At 38.3% G+C, this 21108-nt stretch overlaps 1 protein-coding gene across 1 annotated transcript in view; it reads right to left on the reverse strand.

Moving 5' to 3' along the window:
• LOC115589787 (uncharacterized) overlaps window positions 1–20384 on the reverse strand; it is a 39385-nt gene extending 19001 nt beyond the window's left edge. The window contains exons 1-4 of the mRNA XM_030430943.1: window positions 20335–20384; window positions 19744–19838; window positions 9625–9978; window positions 9254–9535 (exon numbers count right to left, since the gene is read on the reverse strand). Of these exons, the coding sequence (XP_030286803.1) occupies window positions 9254–9535; window positions 9625–9978; window positions 19744–19838; window positions 20335–20357 (754 nt within the window). The 5' untranslated portion in view covers window positions 20358–20384. The remainder of the gene's footprint in view (window positions 1–9253; window positions 9536–9624; window positions 9979–19743; window positions 19839–20334) is intronic.
• Between the last annotated feature and the right edge of the window lie 724 nt (window positions 20385–21108).

The following is a 21108-nucleotide window of genomic DNA, read 5'->3' on the forward strand; positions in this document are numbered from 1 at the left end:
TGAAAAGTTTCTCTCTGTTTTGGAAGTAACTGAACTTTAAAATGTTTGATTCAAACTTCATTAGATGTTAAATACAGAAATGTTCTGACTTCCACTTCACACTTGATATAAAGATTGTCAGACTGTTGTATAAAGTAAACAGTGTCATGTGTTGTGTGTGTGTGTGTGTGTGTGTGTGTGTGTGTGTGTGTGTGTGTGTGTGTGTGTGTGTGTGTGTGTGTGTGAAAGCCTGTCTCGCCCTCTGGTGGTTAAACTGAAGCTGTTCACCAGGAGACATGTTGACTCAGAGGAAGAGGAGAGGAGGTCAAAGATCCTGACAGGATCAAGCTGTTACCTGCTGACAACAACTGAAGACACATGAACCAAAGCCAGTTGTCAGCCCGAGTGTCCTGAGGGAAAAACACCTGGACCAAAACATCTGGATCATCATGAAGTGAGCTGACTCACAGTCCTGTTATGTCTCCACAAGTAAAAGTCCTGCATCACAATGTGTTTGTTTAGTTTATGATCAAATAAAACTGATGAATATCAACAAATGAGTCAAATAAGCCTCAGTCCTCAGGAAGCTTTGTTTTATTGCAGTTATTCATCAAAAGGTGCAACAAAGTCAAAATATAAAGTATTAAAGTAAAAACATACGATGGAAGAATCTGATGATTCCAGAAACAATATCAAGATCAATTTAATCTGCACATGCAGAGAATCAGACTGCAGTGCTTTGTTACAGGATGACAGGAGATACAGTTCAACACAAACCACAAGCTTAACAAATATATTTAAACAAAATCAGAAAGATTCTCACATTCACAGTACATAAATATGAACATGCAGTGAAATGTTTAAGTTGGTGATGAAATGATAAGTTTATTTTGTTCTTCTTACTCCCTCCTCCTGGTAGTTCTGCCTTCTGATGCAGAGAAGAGTTTCTGGCACAACTTCCAAATGTGCAAGGAAAAATACCGTAGCATAACATAGGTTCCAATATGATGCAATACAATAGGATATATGTATTTGTCATACACTTAAATGCTGTGCACATGTAGCTGCCTTTACAGTGGAGATAAAAGCACAAAAACATAAACATCTAAGTTTGTTTAAAGTCTAAAGAGATCAGAAAAGCTCCAGCAGCACATGAAGGATATAAAACATCTTTGTTAGATTGACACTTTTTGTTCTTCATCTGGATCATCAAGACATGAATTAAAAACATGAATTTAAATAAGGTCGGTATGAAAGAAAAACTGCCTGAATTTTCACATTTCAGTCTTCAAAATATTATTAAGAAGTCACATGTACGACCTATAGAGTTGAAAAGTTCTCAGAATTGTGACAAAACCTTTCTTGCACTGCAACCTGCAGTCAGTTCAGAAGTCCTCAATGTATTTTTTTTAAACATGAGAAATCAATAGACTTCTATAACTCCACAACTTCACTTGAAATATTACCAAAATTGACACAGACATATATTAAATATATTGATGTAATTGGAACTGTATGGTCAACATTTTATTATTTAATTCAATTTGACATGTATTTTGGTTGACAACACCACCGAAACCAGCAGAATGATGTGTGAGATTGTTGAATTCTTCTGTACCTTGTAAACCTGAATGCATGTCGACTAGTAATTGATGGTACTATTCTTCACTCTCATGGTCTTCTCCAGTTTCTTCTTTTGTCCAGTGACTATGATGACTCTCTCCCTTACTTTATCAAATGTGTTAAATTCAGCATTTGATGCGTGTGTGCCAACAGAAGAAGAAATCTCTTAAAATTTGCCATGTTGATGTAGTTTATCCTCAGAAAAAAACTAAAGAAGAACAACACTTGCTTCTGAGTAATATGTCAGTGAACTTGTTAAACTGTATGAAAATATTGTTTAATTGCCTCACTCACTCCTGCTTTGACTGAAGTTCCTTCTCCTGTTCTGCCCTCTGGTTCCCTTGATGCCTGTAAGCAGACAGAAGAAGACACCTGTTAAAGTTCACATGTTAATTTAGTTTTTACTTTAAACAAAACACATGAAATCATGAATCTACATCAGCAGAAATGAAATGATAACAACAAAATGAAAAGAAAAAAATCAGTTAACATTCTATACAGGCCTCGACTACAGTTTATGTTTTCCATTGTGCTGTATAATCTATTTATGTCTTGGAATGAACTGCTACACTTCACTACAGCCAATAAAGAGCTCTGACAGTAAGTTGTTGTAAAGAATGGAAAATGAAGATGTGACTTACATTTCATGGTCAGTATGATAATGAAGATACAAACAACAACAACAATGACAACAATCCAAATCAAATGAGAAGAGGGCTGAACTGTGGAGAAATCAGCTGAAACAAAACAAGAACGAGGATTTCAACTTCAGCTGTTTATAACATTGATAATATATTGAATATATGCAGAACTGATTCTCTACCTGGAACATGTATCTTTGCCTCTCTGGTCTGGTTGGTGCTGTTCTGTTGGACTCTACAGGTGAAGCTGTTGCTGTGTCTCTTCTCCACAGTCACTCTGCTGCTGACAGTATAGAGGTCATCAGGACCTCTGACTGTCTCTGTAGGTCCAGCAGAGAGGAGGTTTCCCTCACCGTCCAGCCAGAACACCTCAGGTTCTGGATACCAGCCTGTAGACTCACACTGGAGAACTACATGTTCACTGTTATTAGTCACAACCTCTATGAAGGGTGTGGAGACAGCACCTGATGAGAGGAGGAGAGGATCCAGCTGAAATAAGTCAGTTGGTACCTGTAAATATTTCATCATAATACTCAGTGAGAGTCTGACTCACCAACAATGAGTTGGATGAAATCTTCCTTCACCGTCGGTTCAAGAACACAGTGGTATCTTCCAGCATCAGAGATTTTCACTCTGAAGAGTTTCATGGAGACGTTTCCACGCGGCAGCTCGTCAATAAACAGTCTAGTGCGTAAAAAATAAGATGGATTTTGATTCCGAATCACCAGATGTCCATCTTTATGAAAATGGATGTACTTTGGAATCAGATCAGGTCTGGTCCACACCACCTTCTCATCACTGGCACTGACTGCAGGTTCAAGGTGACATGGAAGAAGGACGTCCTCACCAACCAGAGCTACGATTGGTGCATGAGAACAAATCAGCTCTGATGCTGCTGAGAGGAAAACTAAAGAACAGACAAGAGACAGCAGCAGAGTAGATGTTGTTATAGTTCAAGTTATCAGAGCTGCATTTAAAACAGGTAAGTGTGTCAGATGATGAACTCTGTGGTCTCAGTCACACCTGATCACACACAGTGTACACAAAAAGCAGAGAAGTGGTTTTAAATGTCTGTGGTTGGTGGTAAGGTCTGTTAGTTCCTGTTTCTACTTCTCTTTTCTTGACCACAATATAGACAAAATGTTATTTTCTCAGTGTCTGACAACACACAGTCATATATGAAGTTATATATGTATCTTTGCTGGTCATCTGACTTTTCCCCAGCACCACCTTCAGTGTCCAACACTTTGTTTTATGACCAAATTCACATGATGACATTCACATCAGCCTCAGTAAATGTTGGAGATACAGCAGAAGCAGACACACACAGCAATATGTTACCAGAGTGTTATGAACAGAAGTTACCTCCAGAAAACTGCATCAGAGAGACGATGAAAAGTGAAACACTGTCTGTTCTGAGCTCCATCACTGGGACTCTTCTTTCCATGCAGCATCCTGGAGACACAATTTGTTTTTTAATTATTAAGAGGACAAAGTCGTATTCTGATTAGACTTATAACACATCTGTCTTCATTCAGTGGTATATTGTTCTAGATTTGTCTCTCCCTTTGGTTTCATAACCTCTCCCTCGTCTTTTTCAGCGTTCTGACATTGTGATCTGTGTTTCACTCTCTCTGACAGTTAGAACCTGCGCCAGTCCTTTTGTGCCAGTTAGCACGTTCCTGCAGGCTGCCGAAGTTACAGCAGCAGCGGAGTGAGAGAAAGACATCGTGTGATAACGTTACAGGTGCGTGATTGACCCTAAAGTGAGTTATATACTTCAATCCTGCATGTTCCTTGTTTGTAATGTAATATATGTTAATACTTGTCAGAATATTATCTTAAAGCGTCATTGAAACATGTTTAAACTTTGATCAAAGACGTAACGAAGATTAGGCCTAAATGTGTTTACTTTCACTTTGCATATTTTGTATTTACTCCAACTGTATCCTTCAAATATTCCTAAGTTTACATCTATATTGTATTAGTTTGTGGACATGATGTTGGTTAGAGTGATTACATCCCTTTTGTTGAGTGTTTAATGTGTGTAACCACATTCTTAGAATATTCCAGAGAGTGATTATATGCGACCATTGCACTATTATTTCTAGATAGAAATCCTAATTTGGTATTAGAGGTAAAGTTGCACTGTTATGAGGCCTGTTAATCTTATTATATTAATGCAAGTGATTTGGAACTTTGTGCAACTTTATTTGTGAGATTAAGATGAATATTATTTATTTGTTATTTATTTAATTGCAGACCACACACCTGCCAAATCACACGTCAAATCACAGATTAATACTCCTGTACCAGTGTGTGCTATGCTGTGCTGTGTTACAAGCATCCAGTAAAGAATTGGATTTCACATTCTTTGGGTCCTGTGTTCTGACTCACACCCCAGGGAGACACCCATCCTAATTACATCATTCTCCATACAGTCCATCCATCTTATTGCTAAACCACAACCATTCAACTGACTGACTTTCTGTCACCTCAAAAGACAAAAATAGATCACATCTTCACATGCAGCACTGGTGGAACACACCCACAGTCAAATAATGACTGAACAGTAAATGAAAGGAATTTTCCTCCTCTCCTCCTGTGCAGTGATTGTGATCTTTTGAACACATTTTTCTGATGTTCTCACAGTATTTATGCCGACACTAAGGCTTGTCCTTTATGAAGGTATTATTGATGCAAAAGGTTTGAGCACCTGTAACAGAGGAATTTGTGGTTGTGTACAGTGATTGTGTATGTGTATCAGTAAATTCGAGGTCACATACTCTCTGAGTTGTGTACTTGTAGATTGTTTTCTCTCCATGAATACAACACAACACTTGCACAAATCCTGTTTTACAAGTCACAGATTAATAAACTGACATGCTCACATTTTCGCTCCACTTGTTGGTAGGTATATTTGGTGCAAAACATATTTGTGCGCCTGTATCAAACAATGTGAAGTTGTGGACAAAATGTGAATAAGAAAAGATTTCTTCAGCATTGAGATGAAATGAGTCAGTCTCCCTCCAACAGCTCTTACAAGAAGTTACTACTATTGAAAAGATGAACAGTGAGATAAACATCAAACTACTATGAATACAACAAAACAGTACTTCTACCACCACTGTTGGAGTACAACACTAACTTTTACGTATAAAATATACAGTCCACTTTAATAGACGACGTAGAATTGACCTTTGAGTGCCCAGATAATCAAGAATATCATGACATATATATTTCTTTTAACAAAGAGCTCTTACCAGCAGTCTGTAGAAGAGGAACACTGTCTGATGAATGCAGGGAGGGAGTCTCACTGCTGCATGATGGGGAAGTGTGATCATCTCTGATCAACAACACACAATCTGGCTCCACCACTTTGTAGCCTCTAGTATCTAGTAGCCTATTTTTGGAAACCTGGGCGATTCAATAGTCGTCAGGGGAAGCATGTCTTCTACAATGAACCCTGCAACCAGCCTGTTCACTTCTGTCTGTGTTACCTGCTTCTGTGCTCCAACACTTGAAGAAAGCTTTGCCTGTTTAGGCGTGGTGCTGCTCATCGACTCCTGCAGATGACCGGCGAGCAGGATCTTTATGGGATCTTATGCCACAAGTTTTGTATTGCCATGCTGGGCTGACAAATGCTTGGACAGGTTGCTCATTGACTTGGCAGCAGTTGAAAGAAATGTGTCGGCCTGGGCATAGAATGCATTTCACTCCAATATTTATGTCCTTTCAAACTATAAACTGAAAGTAATGGGAATATCGCCACTGTCCGAAACCCCCAGTCTCCATCTCCATTTCCCTCTCTCCTGTTCGCACCAGCAGCAACGTCACTCGACTCAAATCGATACATGGCAACTCACACAGGCAGCACGCACACATGCTGCACCACTTAAACAGATCACAACTCTACACACAGGCAAACACGGCGTGGGTAACGTTCCTATCAGTGTTGTCCCTGAGCGCGTTCAATGAACGATCGTTCATGAACTCATTCATATTTTGCGTGAACGTGAACTGAACGAATTGTATTTCTGCCTGATGAACGTTATTGTGAACGCATTCATTCTGGCGTTTGAGAGTGCCAGATTTCCACTGAGCCTTCCAGGCGAGAACCGGCTGAAACACACCGTGAACTTGCTTAATATGTAGCGGGAAAACACCCAATCTGGCTGTTGTGTATAAAAAGGACGCTGGACGAGGTTTGTGTAACTCGCTTTACTGCTGCTTGATGAGGACATGTCATCCTCTCTGGTCTATTAACTACAATCTGTCTCTGTTCCTCTTAGTACCGGATGTCAAACTGCTTCTAAAAAGTCCAGCCTGTAAATATAATTAAAAGTAAAGTGATGTATTTACAAAAATGAGAATGTTTTCCTTCAGGAACAGTTATATAAAAGTCAGTGACTTCAGTCAAAAGGACTCCTGGAATAACACAATCAGTTGAGTCAGTTTCAATGTGGAGTCATGTGGTGGATTTTCAAAAATCAGGTTTATTCACCCCAAAAGTAAAATGACAAACTTACAGACTGTATGATAGAGTTAAAAGTGAGCAGTCTAAACTGACAGAAGTGACACAAACACAAGTGGGAGGCAACACTGCAAAACTGAACCAACACCAGAGCAACACGTGACCAAACCACATACAACCATCTTTCCTGTTGAGTTTCATGTTGAGTTAACTTCAATGTGCCTCCATGGTGTTTACCATACTCAGGTTCAAACACATGTTAAAGCAAACATTCACACAGATTATGTGCATCATATATTTATGGTTTAGAGAGTTTAGTTATATCATCACATAGTTAACAAGTTTGTTGATGTTCAAGAGCAGTTTCACATGATAAACCACGAGACTGTGGGGAAACTTTCTGAAAAGTTACTTTTTTGTTTTTAGAGTAACTGAACTTAAAAATGTTTGATCCAAACTTCATTAGAGGTTAAATACAGAAATGTTCTGACTTCCACTTCACACTTGATATAAAGATTGTCAAACTGTTGTATGAAGTAAACAGTGTCATGTGTTGTGTGTGTGTGTGTGTGTGTGTCTGTGTGTGTGTGTGTGTGTGTGTGTGAAAGCCTGTCTCGCCCTCTGGTGGTTAAACTGAAGCTGTTCACCAGGAGACATGTTGACTCAGAGGAAGAGGAGAGGAGGTCAAAGATCCTGACAGGATCAAGCTGTTACCTGCTGACAACAACTGAAGACACATGAACCAAAGCCAGTTGTCAGCCCGAGTCTCCTGAGGGAAAAACACCTGGACCAAAACATCTGGATCATCATGAAGTGAGCTGACTCACAGTCCTGTTATGTCTCCACAAGTAAAAGTCCTGCATCACAATGTGTTTGTTTAGTTTATGATCAAATAAAACTGATGAATATCAACAAATGAGTCGAATAAGCCTCAGTCCTCAGGAAGCTTTGTTTTATTGCAGTTATTCATCAAAAGCTGCAACAAAGTCAAAATATAAAGTATTAAAGTAAAAACATACGATGGAAGAATCTGATGATTCCAGAAACAATATCAAGATCAATTTAATCTGCACATGCAGAGAATCAGACTGCAGTGCTTTGTTACAGGATGACAGGAGATACAGCTCAACACAAACCACAAGCTTAACAAATATATTTCTAAAAAAATATAGATTCTCACATTTCTAGTACATATATATTTACATGCAGTGAAACTTTAAACTTGGTGATTAAATGATAAGCTTATTTTACTCTTCTTACTCCCTCCTCCTGGTAGTTGTGCCTTCTGATGCAGAGAAGAGTTTCTGGCACAACTTCCAAATGTGCATGGAGAAGGAAAATACTATATGTTACGATATGAAAACATAAATGTCTGTTTGAGGAGATCAAGAAATCTCCAGCAGCACATGAAGGATAAAGAACAATTTTCTTTATAGCATAACAGCACTGAGGTGTTACAATCCATCAAGGTTCAGCATGATGATGGATTTTTGTCATATTATATTCTATCATTATATTTATCTCTTCTTACGTGTATAAGTTAGTGGTACTGCAACCTTCACTGTAAAAGCTTTGTAAAGAAAACTTTCATGAAACTTGTGTCATTATTAAGGTTATTGTAATTATTAATTATGGTATATTATCAAGTTATTAGATGTAAATCTTGATAATCCAAAAATGTATACGTTATGCAAAGACAGTTTCATGAAGCTAGCAGTCAAAACAGGAAGTGCTGCATGTCTTGGCAACATTAACAATGATTACAACAAATAACAAACAAAGAAAAACCTAAATTGAATTTTCCGAGTGTGACATGTCGGGGGACTCGGGTCCTTTTCTTCCTGCTCGCAGGTCTACTCATAATTGTTGTTCCTGTTCTTCATCCTCACAGCCTTTCTTTCTCTCTTCCTGCTCCTTCAGTTGCTTCTTTGGTCCACTGAGTGACTCTCTCTCGTTCTTGACTGAATCATTTTGATCCCTGAGTGCCAACAGAAGAAGAAATCTGTCACAATTTGTGTTGTTGTAGTTTTATGGACACTGAACATGGACACCAGAGAACTAAAGAAGCACAACACTTGCTTCTGAGAAATATGTTGGTTTACTGGCTTTAAGTTAAACTGTTTGAAAAATATTTTTTAATTATTCACTCACTCCTGCTTTGACTGAGGTTTTAGTTCCGTTTCTGCTCTCCTCCTCCTCCTCCACCTCTTCACAATATCAGTGTGCCAACAGAAGAAGAAACCTATAAAATGTTATATCATATGTTAATTTAGTTTTTGCTACAAACAAAAAACATGAAATGATGAAACTACATCATCAGAAATGATGGATGAGTTTTTTACATTTCATGGTAAGTTCCATTATAATGAAGATGCAAACAGAGCTGACAATGAAAACAGTCCAATTCGAGTGAGAAGAGAACTGAACTGTGATGAAGTCAGCTGAAACAAAACAACACAGAACAGAATGAGAATTTAAACCTCAGCTGTTGAAAAGATTGGTAGTATATGTAATTCATGTAGAACTGATTCTCTACCTGGAACATGTATGAGTGTCTCTCTGATCTGGCTGATGTGGTTCTGTTGGACTCTACAGGTGAAGCTGTTGCTGTGTCTCTTCTCCACAGTCACTCTGCTGCTGACAGTATAGAGGTCATCAGGACCTCTGACTGTCTCTGTAGGTCCAGCAGAGAGGAGGTTTCCCTCACCGTCCAGCCAGAACACCTCAGGTTCTGGATACCAGCCTGTAGACTCACACTGTAGAACTACATGTTCACTGTTATTAGTCACAACCTCTATGAAGGGTGAGGAGACAGCACCTGATGAGAGGAGGAGAGGATCCAGCTGAAATAAGTCAGTTGGTACCTGTAAATATTTAATCATAATACTCAGTGAGAGTCCTACTCACCAACAATGAGTTGGACGAAATCTTCCTTCACCATCGGTTCAAGAACACAGTGGTATCTTCCAGCATCAGAGATTTTCACTCTGAAGAGTTTCATGGAGACGTTTCCACGTGACAGTTCATCAACAAACAGTCTCGTCTGTAAATAATAAGATGGGTTTTGATTGTCAAACAGCAGATGTCCATCTTGATGATAATGGATGTACTCTGGAATCAGACCAGGTCTGGTCCACACCACTGTCTCATCACTGGCACTGACTGCAGGTTCAAGGTGACATGGAAGAAGGACGTCCTCACCAACCAGAGCTACGATTGGTTCATGAGAACAAATCAGCTCTGATGCTGCTGAGAGGAAAACTAAAGAACAGACAAGAGACAGCAGCAGAGTAGATGTTATTATAGTTCAAGTTATCAGAGCTGCATTTAAAACAGGTAAGTGTGTCAGATGATGACCTCTGTAGCCTCAGTAACACCTGACAACACAGTCTGAGACTTGTTACCACAAAGTGAAAATTTGAAATGTCTGTGGTTGGTTAATAACGTCTGTGAGTTCCTACTTCTCTTTTCTTTAACACAGTTTTTCACCATTAGACATTATTTATACCAAAAGAAGCCTCTGGTGTTTTTGAACCTGAGCCCTGTTTCTACATGTTCTGGTGTGTACATGATTCATACAGCTAAAAGTTTCAGAAACAGTCCTTTAAATCGTCTCAGCTGGCAGCTGTGACCTGCTGTAATGTAATCCTACAGGGAATTGTGACGGTTAAAGTTACTTGTTTTTGCCACTGACAGGATATTATGGAAGACAAACTGAATATCTTTGCTGATCACCAAGTGCCAGAACAAAGAATATTTAATAATAATATATTATCAATAAATCTAAAATTAAACAATTAAACAATAGTACAAACCCTTGAATTCTAATATATATATATATATATATATATATATATATATATATATATATATATATATATATACATATGTATAGAGAGAGAGAGAGAGAGAGAGAGAGAGAGAGTTATTATTATCATTGTTATTATTATTATTATTATTATTATTATTATTCTTGTCAAGGATTAAGGTTGTAATTGAGGACCCAGACCATGGACAAGAGGCAGAATGGGGGGAAATGGAAAGCGAGTTTTAGAAAACAAAAAGCTGAAATCTACAAAAAACAGGAGCACAAATGAAAATGATTCCAAGAACTGAAACCAAAGTAGCAAATTAAACAGTTAAACAAAGTGATACAAAACAGCTTCAACAAAGATCAAATCAAAATGCAAAAATCAAAATCCAAAAACACAATGCCAAACAGACCAGGGACACGAGAGGATACACAGGAAACTTGCAGGGGAACATCACACGAAGCACACACAACGAACTGACAAGGAGTGAACGGTGAACAAAAGCTTAAATTCACTGACACACTGATGAGGGGATGAGGAGCAGGTGAGGAGACAGAGAAGGGAAGAGGGCAAGTGAGAGAACGACGGGAAAGCACAAGAGAAGTCTGGCTTACAGACAGAGGGAGACAAACATTCAACAAGATAAAACAAGACATCGAACCATGACAATTATTATCTTTCTGCATATTCTGAAATTTAAATAGGAGCAGCTGTAACACAAGCAGTTTTCCCTCTGGGATCAATAAAGTATTTCTGATTCTGATTGTGATTCCTGCAGTCTGCTGATAATTTTGGTCCCATTTATCTGAAGCTAGTAATAAAGTAAAGTCCTTTTCTCTGTGATGAGTTTTTTAAAATCTTTACTTGTATGAAGGATGGCCCCAGACAAATGACAGACAGTCCCAGGCTTCATCCAGTGGCTATCAGAGAGCTTTAAGACGTAGACTCCTTGAAAAGATTTATAACTTTAGTCTCATAGTGATCTTTTCAAGTGTGTATTTGTGTGCAAGTTACCTTTACAAATGTGCGTCAGGAAAAGACAGACACCGATGGACCTGAGAGAAGGCTGAAGGGACAGTTTGTCTGTGAGGAGAGGCATCTTGAAGTTCTGTAAATGAAGCAGATGAAACAGTGTAAAGAAAACAATGCTTTCAGGTTGGTGTCAAGACAAATACCAACTTATCCAGTCAAATATCCAGGCAACATAAGACGCCAAACTCTTGAGCCTGATCATGTTGATTAATAACATAATCAACATGATCAGGCTCAAGACGTTGACATTTATCTTGTATCGTCTGATTTTCTACTTGCAACAACTTTACCTACCTCCCTATCTCCCAGGCAACCCAATCACCAGAATAAATGTTTGCAAAGAACACTTAAACATGATATATGTTAAAATATAAGTTTTTTTGTTGCAGCTTTACACCTCCTTTGGTTGAATTTGCAGTTGTGTGTTGGAACACAGTGTCTTTACTGTCTGGTCTTCAGTTAGTGTTAGGAAAAGATCATGTTGTGGAGTTGCTGGTTCTGTTGCCAAAACAACAGCTGGAAAATGACTTTGTTGAGCATGAAACCAAAAATATCCACATGTCGATGTTATGGAGTCATACTTTCACTTTGGTCAGCAGACGGTCCTATAGCTATACGTTACCCTAACTGTAGTATATTGAGCAATAAATATATTGTAACACTTTCACTTTGTTCCAAACAACAAAGGCAACACTCAACTGTATTTGAACGTTTCTTAAGGATAACAAAGTTCATTATGTGTTCAAGAGCATTATCTTCTGGGTTAACAGCAAATAACATGTTTAAGGGTAAGAGATTGGACAGAGTTAGCAGCATCACAAAAATGAGATTCAACATCACTCCCAAACTTTTTAGATATATCATAATAAAAAAATAGATGTGAAGCCTTCATGTGTTTTTGCCTCCATGCTTAGCACATTGATGACGGATGCGGCGGTGCGACTCTGTGGTGGCTGGTGTTATGGGTGTTTCCAGTGTTGTGTCCGTTCAGGACGAATTAACCTGTGTTCGTTTGGTAATGCCTCACTGCATGTTTAGTATGCAGCTGTTTCTGTCTGAAATAGTTCAGTTACGTTTTGATTGAAAGTAAAGAGAGTTGTACAACCCTCACGTCCAGTGTCCTTTGTATACACAACAGCCAGATTGGGTGTTTTCCCACTACATATTAAGGCCTGTTTATGGTGTGTTTTAGCCAGTTTTTGCCTGGAAGGCTCGATGGAAATCTGGCACTGTCTTGAACGAAGTTAAACTGTGAGAACGCGCCGTTCCTAAACGCCACAATGAATCAGAGATTTAAGCAAAGAGCTCAGTTCCAGGAGAAAAGGAGCAAATTTAGGTAGTGATTTTGCAAATTGTTGTTTGTGAATGAAACATTTTGCACAGGATAACAAAGTTCATCATGTGTTCAAGAGCATTATCTGCTGTACGAGTTCATGAACGATCGTTCATTGAACTCGTTCAGGCACAACACTGGATCTTATTAGCACCTGTGCTCGGTCTGAATCCAAAATTAATCTTACATTGTCACATTAAAATACAGTACCTCATCGATATCCATCCTGCACTCTCTCACTGCAGACAAACGCAGGCCCCACCGACAAACTCTAGCAAAAATCTTTACAACAGCAGGAGCTGGTGTCGTACTGCTTTTGTCCAAATGCGGCACTAGAATCAACAACACTTTAGGGGAGTCTGGTGATATTGTGGTTACCAGCCCCATTCACACTGTCCTTTGAGTGCAGGGACCCTGCACCAATTCTCCACATCCTCCCCTGTGTGAGAGTCTCAGAGGCGCATCATTGGAGAACTAAACCTGTGTGAAGCCGGCTGTGTGTAGCGAGGGTGTGTCGGTCTGATTGCGTCGACAGTCTAATAACTGCACATGTCCTTCACCGATCAAAATGAAGAGAAATGTCCCACAAAGCAAAGTTACATGGTCAAACTAAAGTAAAACATAGTAACTGTAACTTTCTTTGGCAACTTATATGAGGGAAAAATTACCGCCGATATACGTGGAGAAGTGTCTGTCCCCCTGTCTGTCCTCCTGTCTGTCCTCCTGTCTGTCCCCCTGTCTGTCCCCCTGTCTGTCCTCCTGTCTGTCCTCCTGTCTGTCCTCCTGTCTGTCAATCACTGTGACGGTCTGCCCTCCCAACCGAGACTATTCCCTAGAAACAGCAAGTGGGGGAGTCAGACAGCGTCCTGTTTACTGATGGCGATTACATAATTATGTAATTTAGAGTGAAAAACATAAGTTTGACACTTTCCAGGATGTTTGGTGGGTTAGTATCTCAATCATACACATTATAACAGCATCCATATGATTCATAAACAGTTTTTTGGTACACCAAAGAAACACAAGATGTGTATTGTCTAGTGACTGAGGGCTACTGACTTCTTTTTTAATGTCAACATTAAATAACAGCCAGAACATTTATTGTAGAATATTACTGTGTTAATATTAATGTCACATTGAATGTCACAGTAACATTTTTTGTATGAATTCCTGGGTTATGGCCAAAAATGTTGTATTGAACATTTGTACCAAATTTGAAGAATTTGCTTCAAGGTAACATAGCGTAATTGTCTGTTGAATTGTTCCTGATGATATCAATCATTTTTTTCAAGATCAGTGAAGAAGGTTCAACTTGAACTGTATAAAAAGTGGCATTTATGTAATAACAAGTATAAAACTATAAACCCCAGAAGCACATACCAACATCTGTAATCAAAATGGTTAAAAATGGCTGATTTGTTGATAAAACCTGACTGACATGACGTTGTATAATACAACATCCAGTATGATCCCCCTATGTAACACAGCCACAGAGAATGAAATAATCTGTTGGTTATCATCAATATGCCAATATTTGGGACACTAATGTTTCAAGTGAAATTTGATAAATTAGAATGGTGTCCTTTGACTATCAGTGCACATAATGCTGTTTTGTTCACTGAAGTTACCTCTGTGTGACTGGAACAGCAGAAGGAAGACAATCACATGATGGAATCAAAGAAGTGTGAGATCACCGAAGGCCATCGTTGAGCTGCTTCATCCTGGATTTCTGAACATGACTGTAAAAAGGTTGTATGTATGAGATTTTTGACAATTTGCCAAAGCTTAAATGTAAAGAAATCTTTAGACATTATAAACACTTGAATACAGAGATGATGTTTACACTGGTGATGATGGAGTTCAATAGCCAGCGACCACAGAGTGAGTCTGTCTTTCAATATTTTGACGGATAAAAACCACCGGATACTTTTCATGCAGGCGACCTCGGGACGATTTTCAGCCATTGTTGTGGCAACAAACACATGGCTTTGACAAGGCCATGGTTCGTGGTTTACCAAAACCGGTGTTTTAAGTCGAAACTAAATGTTTTCCAAATCTTAAGCAAGTGGTTGGGTCATCACTTCTCCCACCAAATATAAAGCATAAAACAATATCCAGTATGCATTTCATATGTTTATGTCAGAGTTACACATTTAAAGACAATAAGCTGTGACTTTAAGAAAATAGTTTTCACTGAGGAAAGTCACCAACACTTCTTACCTTAAGCAGCTCGTGTATTGTGATGTTTTGTGACGCAGTTTAATCTTGAGCTGTTCTTAACAACGATGTGAGCGCATGCTTGCTTTTTTTCACATGCTGCTTCATCTGTACCATTCGACAAAAACAGATAACATATTTCCACATGCAGCGCTGGTGGAAAACACTGTAAAAAAGAAGACTTTCATTTATTGCTTTTCCCCACTTCTTCTCCTCCTGTTCAGTGTATATGAACTTTTAAAGACATTTTTATGATGTTTTCAAAGTATTTATGTCGACACTGAGGCTGGTACTTGTTCAGCATTGTGATGAAGTAAAACCAGTTCAACCAGCTGTCATTAGTCTCCCTCCAGTGTGATGTGACAACAGATATCAATGAGGTTTCCATTCAACAGCTGTTAAAAGCCTCTCAGTAAAGTCTGCGCTTCAACATCATAAACAGATCTTACAAGAAGTTACAACTATTAAAAAGAGGAACAGTGAGATAAACATCACAGTACGAATACTACAAAACAGTACTTCTACCACCACTTTTACTTCATAATGTCCACTTTATATAAAGTTCACTATATTGAAATCCCAATAGACAACATAGAATTTACTTTTGAGTGCACAAATAATCCAGAAAATCATGACATATATATTTCTTTTAACAAAGAGCTCTTACCATCAGTCTGTAGATGAGGAACACTAGAACTGATGTGAGGGGTGATTCAGTTCTCACACGGAAATGCAGAGAGAAGGTAAGTCACACCCCATCATTTTAGAACACAAACAATCAGTCAAAATGCTCCACCTCTCAGTAACAGATGTCAAAATGCATCTCAAAGTCCAGCCTGTCAATATAATTGAAAGTAAAGAGATGTGTTTACAAAAATTATAATGTTATATAATGTTATTCCTCAGGAACAGTATATATATATATATATATATATATATATATATATATATATATATATATATATATATATATATATATATATATATATATTGATTTTACAGAAACTGCTGATTTTGGAAGTAAATGAAATAATGTTTGATTCAAACTTCATTAGAGGTTAAATACAGAAATGTTCCAACTTCCACTTCACACTTGATATAAAGATTGTCAGACTGTTGTATGAAGTAAACAGTGTCATGTGTTGTGTGTGTGTGTGTGTGTGTGTGTGTGTGTGTGTGTGTGTGTGTGCGTGTGGGTGTGTGTGTGTGTGTGTGTGTGTGTGTGTGTGTGTGTGTGTGTGTGTGTGTGTGTGTGTGTGTGAAAGCCTGTCTCGCCCTCTGGTGGTTAAACTGAAGCTGTTCACCAGGAGACATGTTGACTCAGAGGAAGAGGAGAGGAGGTCAAAGATCCTGACAGGATCAAGCTGTTACCTGCTGACAACAACTGAAGACACATGAACCAAAGCCAGTTGTCAGCCCGAGTGTCCTGAGGGAAAAACACCTGGACCAAAACATCTGGATCATCATGAAGTGAGCTGACTCACAGTCCTGTTATGTCTCCACAAGTAAAAGTCCTGCATCACAATGTGTTTGTTTAGTTTACGATCAAATAAAACTGATGAATATCAACAAATGAGTCAAATAAGCCTCAGTCCTCAGGAAGCTTTGTTTTATTGCAGTTATTCATCAAAAGCTGCAACAAAGTCAAAATATAAAGTATTAAAGTAAAAACATACGATGGAAGAATCTGATGATTCCAGAAACAATATCAAGATCAATTTAATCTGCACATGCAGAGAATCAGACTGCAGTGCTTTGTTACAGGATGACAGGAGATACAGTTCAACACAAACCAAAAGCTAAACAAATATATTTACACAAATTATAAAGATTCACACATTTACAAAATAATATATTTACATACATTTACAAATGTTTAAGTTGGTGATGAAATGATAAGTTTATTTTGTTCTTCTTACTCCCTCCTCCTGGTAGTTGTGCCTTCTGATGCAGAGAAGAGTTTCTGGCACAACTTCCAAATGTGCATTGAGAAGGAAAAATACCGTAACTAGGTTACAATATGATGCAATACAATAGGATATATGTATTTGTCATAGACTTAAATGCTGTGCACATGTAGCTGCCTTTACAGTGGAGATAATAGCACAAAAACATAAACATCTATGTTTGTTTAAAGTCTAAAGAGATCAGAAAAGTTCCAGCAGCACATGAAGGATATAAAACATCTTTGTTAGATTGACACTTTTTGTTCTTCATCTGGGTCATCAAGACATGAATTACAAACAACATTTAAATAAGGTCGGTATGAAAGAAAAATTACCTGAATTTTCACATTTCAAACTTCAAAATATTATTAAAAAGTCACATGTACGACCTGCACAGCTGAAAAGTTCTCAGAATTGTGACAAAACTTTTCTTGCACTGCAACCTGCAGTCAGTTCAGAAGTCCTCAATGTATTTTTTTGAAATATGAGAAATCAATAGACTTCTATAACTCCACAACTTCACTTGAAATATTACCAAAATTGACACAGACATATATTAAATATATTGATGTAATTGGAACTGTATGGTCAACATTTTATTATTTAATTCAATTTGACATGTATTTTGGTTGACAACACCACCGAAACCAGCAGAATGATGTGTGAGATTGTTGAATTCTTCTGTACCTTGTAAACCTGAATGCAGGTCGACTGGTAATTGATGGTACTATTCTTCACTCTCATGGTCTTCTCCAGTTTCTTCTTCTGTCCAGTGACTATATTGACTCTCTCCCTTTCTTTATCAAATGTGTTAAATTCATCATTTGTTGCCTGTGTGCCAACAGAAGAAGAAATCTCTTAAAATTTGCCATGTTGATGTAGTTTATCCTCAGAAAAAAACTAAAGAAGAACAACACTTGCTTCTGAGTAATATGTCAGTGAACTTGTTAAACTGTATGAAAATATTGTTTAATTGCCTCACTCACTCCTGCTTTGACTGAAGTTCCTTCTCCTGTTCTGCCCTCTGGTTCCCTTGATGCCTGTAAGCAGACAGAAGAAGACACCTGTTAAAGTTCACATGTTAATTTAGTTTTTACTTTAAACAAAACACATGAAATCATGAATCTACATCAGCAGAAATGAAATGATAACAACAAAATGAAAAGAAAAAAATCAGTTAACATTCTATACAGGCCTCGACTACAGTTTATATTTTCCATTGTGCTGTATAATCTATTTATGTCTTGGAATGAACTGCTACACTTCACTACAGCCAATAAAGAGCTCTGACAGTAAGTTGTTGTAAAGAATGGAAAATGTAGATGTGACTTACATTTCATGGTCAGTATGATAATGAAGATCCAAACAACAACAACAATGACAACGATCCAAATCAAATGAGAAGAGGGCTGAACTGTGGAGAAATCAGCTGAAACAAAACAAGAACGAGGATTTCAACTTCAGCTGTTTATAACATTGATAATATATTGAATATATGCAGAACTGATTCTCTACCTGGAACATGTATGTGTGTCTCTCTGATCTGGTTGGTGCTGTTCTGTTGGACTCTACAGGTGAAGCTGTTGTTGTGTCTCTTCTCCACAGTCACTCTGCTGCTGACAGTATAGAGGTCATCAGGACCTCTGACTGTCTCTGTAGGTCCAGCAGAGAGGAGGTTTCCCTCACCGTCCAGCCAGAACACCTCAGGTTCTGGATACCAGCCTGTAGACTCACACTGTAGAACTACATGTTCACTGTTATTAGTCACAACCTCTATGAAGGGTGTGGAGACAGCACCTGATGAGAGGAGAAGAGGAATTTCAAACTGGATTCAGATCAAGACAAAATATGTACATCAACTCATCAGAGTCTGACTCACCAACAATGAGCTGGATTGAAGACTCCTCTTCTATTGACAGAACGTTGCAAAAGTATTTTCCTGCATCAGATATTTTCACTCTGAATATTTTCATAGAGACGTTTCCACGCGGCAGTTCATCCATAAACAGTCTCGTCCGTAAAGAATAAGATGGGTTTTGTGTCTCAAACAGCAGACGTCCATCTTGATGATGATGGATGTACTCTGGAATCAGACCAGGTCTGGTCCACACCACTGTCTCATCACTGACACTGACTGCAGGTTCAAGGTGACATGGAAGAAGGACGTCCTCACCAACCAGAGCTACGATTGGTGCATGAGAACAAATCAGCTCTGATGCTGCTAAAGAACAGACAAGAGACAGCAGCAGAGTAGATGTTGTTATAGTTCAAGTTATCAGAGCTTCATTTAAAACAGGTAAGTGTGTCAGATGATGAACTCTGTGGTCTCAGTCACACCTGACAACACAGTCCTAGCCTTGTTTACACAAAGAACAGAGGTGTTGTTTTGAAACTGTGGTTGTTGGTAAGGTCTGTTAGTTCCTGTTTCTACTTCTCTTTTCTTGACCACAGTATAGACCAAATGTTATTTTCTCAGTGTCTGACAACACACAGTCATATATGAAGTTATATATGTATCTTTGCTGATCATTTGACTTTTCCCCAGCACCACCTTCAGTGTCCAACACTTTGTTTTATGAGCAAATGCACATGATGACATTCACATCAGCCTCAGTAAATGTTGGAGATACAGCAGAAGCTGACACACACAGCAATATGTCACCAGAGTGTTATGAACAGAAATTACCTCCAGAAAACTGCATCAGAGAGACGATGAAAAGTGAAACACTGACGGTTCTGAACTCCTTGTCTCCACTATTTTCCATGCAGCATCCTGGACTCCTGAAGATGAAATAAAGAAAGTGTTAAGAGGACAAAGTCTCAGTCTGGTTACACTCAGAACAGTGTTCTGACAGTCTGATCTGTGTTTCACTCTTTCTGACTGACTTTCTGTTACCTCAAAAGACAAAAACAGATCATATCTTCACATGCAGCACTGCAGGAACACACCAACAGTCTTTTAAAGACCTTTTTTCTGGTGTTCTCACAGTATTCATGTCGACACTGAGGCTGGTATTTCTTCAGCATTGTGATGAAATAACAGCAGTTCAATAACAACAACAGCTCTTAGAGGAAGTTAAAAAGAGGAACTGTGAGATAAACATACTATGAATACAACAAAACAGTACTTCTACCACCACTGTTGGAGTACAACACTAACGTTAACGTATAAAATATATACAGTTCACTTTAATAGACGATATAGGATTGACTTTTGAGTGCACAGATCATCAAGAATATCATGATGTATATATTTCTTTTAACAAAGAGCTCTTACCAGCAGCCTGTAAAGAGGAACATTGACTGAGAACTGATGTGAAATACAGGGAGGGAGTCTCACTGTTGCTGCATGATGGGGACACGTCATCCTCTCTGATCAACAACACACAATCTGTCTCCACCCCTTAGTAGCAGCTGTCAAACTGCTCCTACACAGTCCAGCCTGTAAATATAATTGAAAGTAAAGTGATGTGTTTACAAAAATGAGAATGTTTTCCTTCAGGAACAGTTATATATGAGTCAGTGACTTCAGTCAAAAGGACTCCTGGAATAACAAAATCAGTTGAGTCAGTTTCAATGTGGAGTCACGTGGTGAATTTTCAAAAATCAGGTTTTATTTACCCCAAAATAAAATGACAAACTTACAGACTGTATGATAGAGTTTAAAGTGAGCAGTCTAAACTGACAGAAGTGACACAAACACAAGTGGGAGGCAACACTGCAAACTGAACCAACACCAGAGCAACACGTGACCAAACCACATACAACCATCTTTCCTGTTGACTTTCATGCAGAGTTAACTAAAATATTCACAATGTGCCTCCATGGTGTTTACCATACTCAGGTTCAAACACATGTTAAAGCAAACATTCACACAGATTATGTACATTATATATTTATGGTTAAGAGACGGATCATCGAATAGTTAACAAGTTTGTTGATGTTCGAGACCATGTTTCACATGATATGTTTCACAGAAATGTTTTGACTTCCACTTCACACTTGATATAAAGATTGTCAGACTGTTGTATAAAGTAAACAGTGTCATGTG

This window comes from Sparus aurata, chromosome 10, assembly GCF_900880675.1.
Source record: "Sparus aurata chromosome 10, fSpaAur1.1, whole genome shotgun sequence".
NCBI classification, from domain to species: domain Eukaryota; kingdom Metazoa; phylum Chordata; class Actinopteri; order Spariformes; family Sparidae; genus Sparus; species Sparus aurata.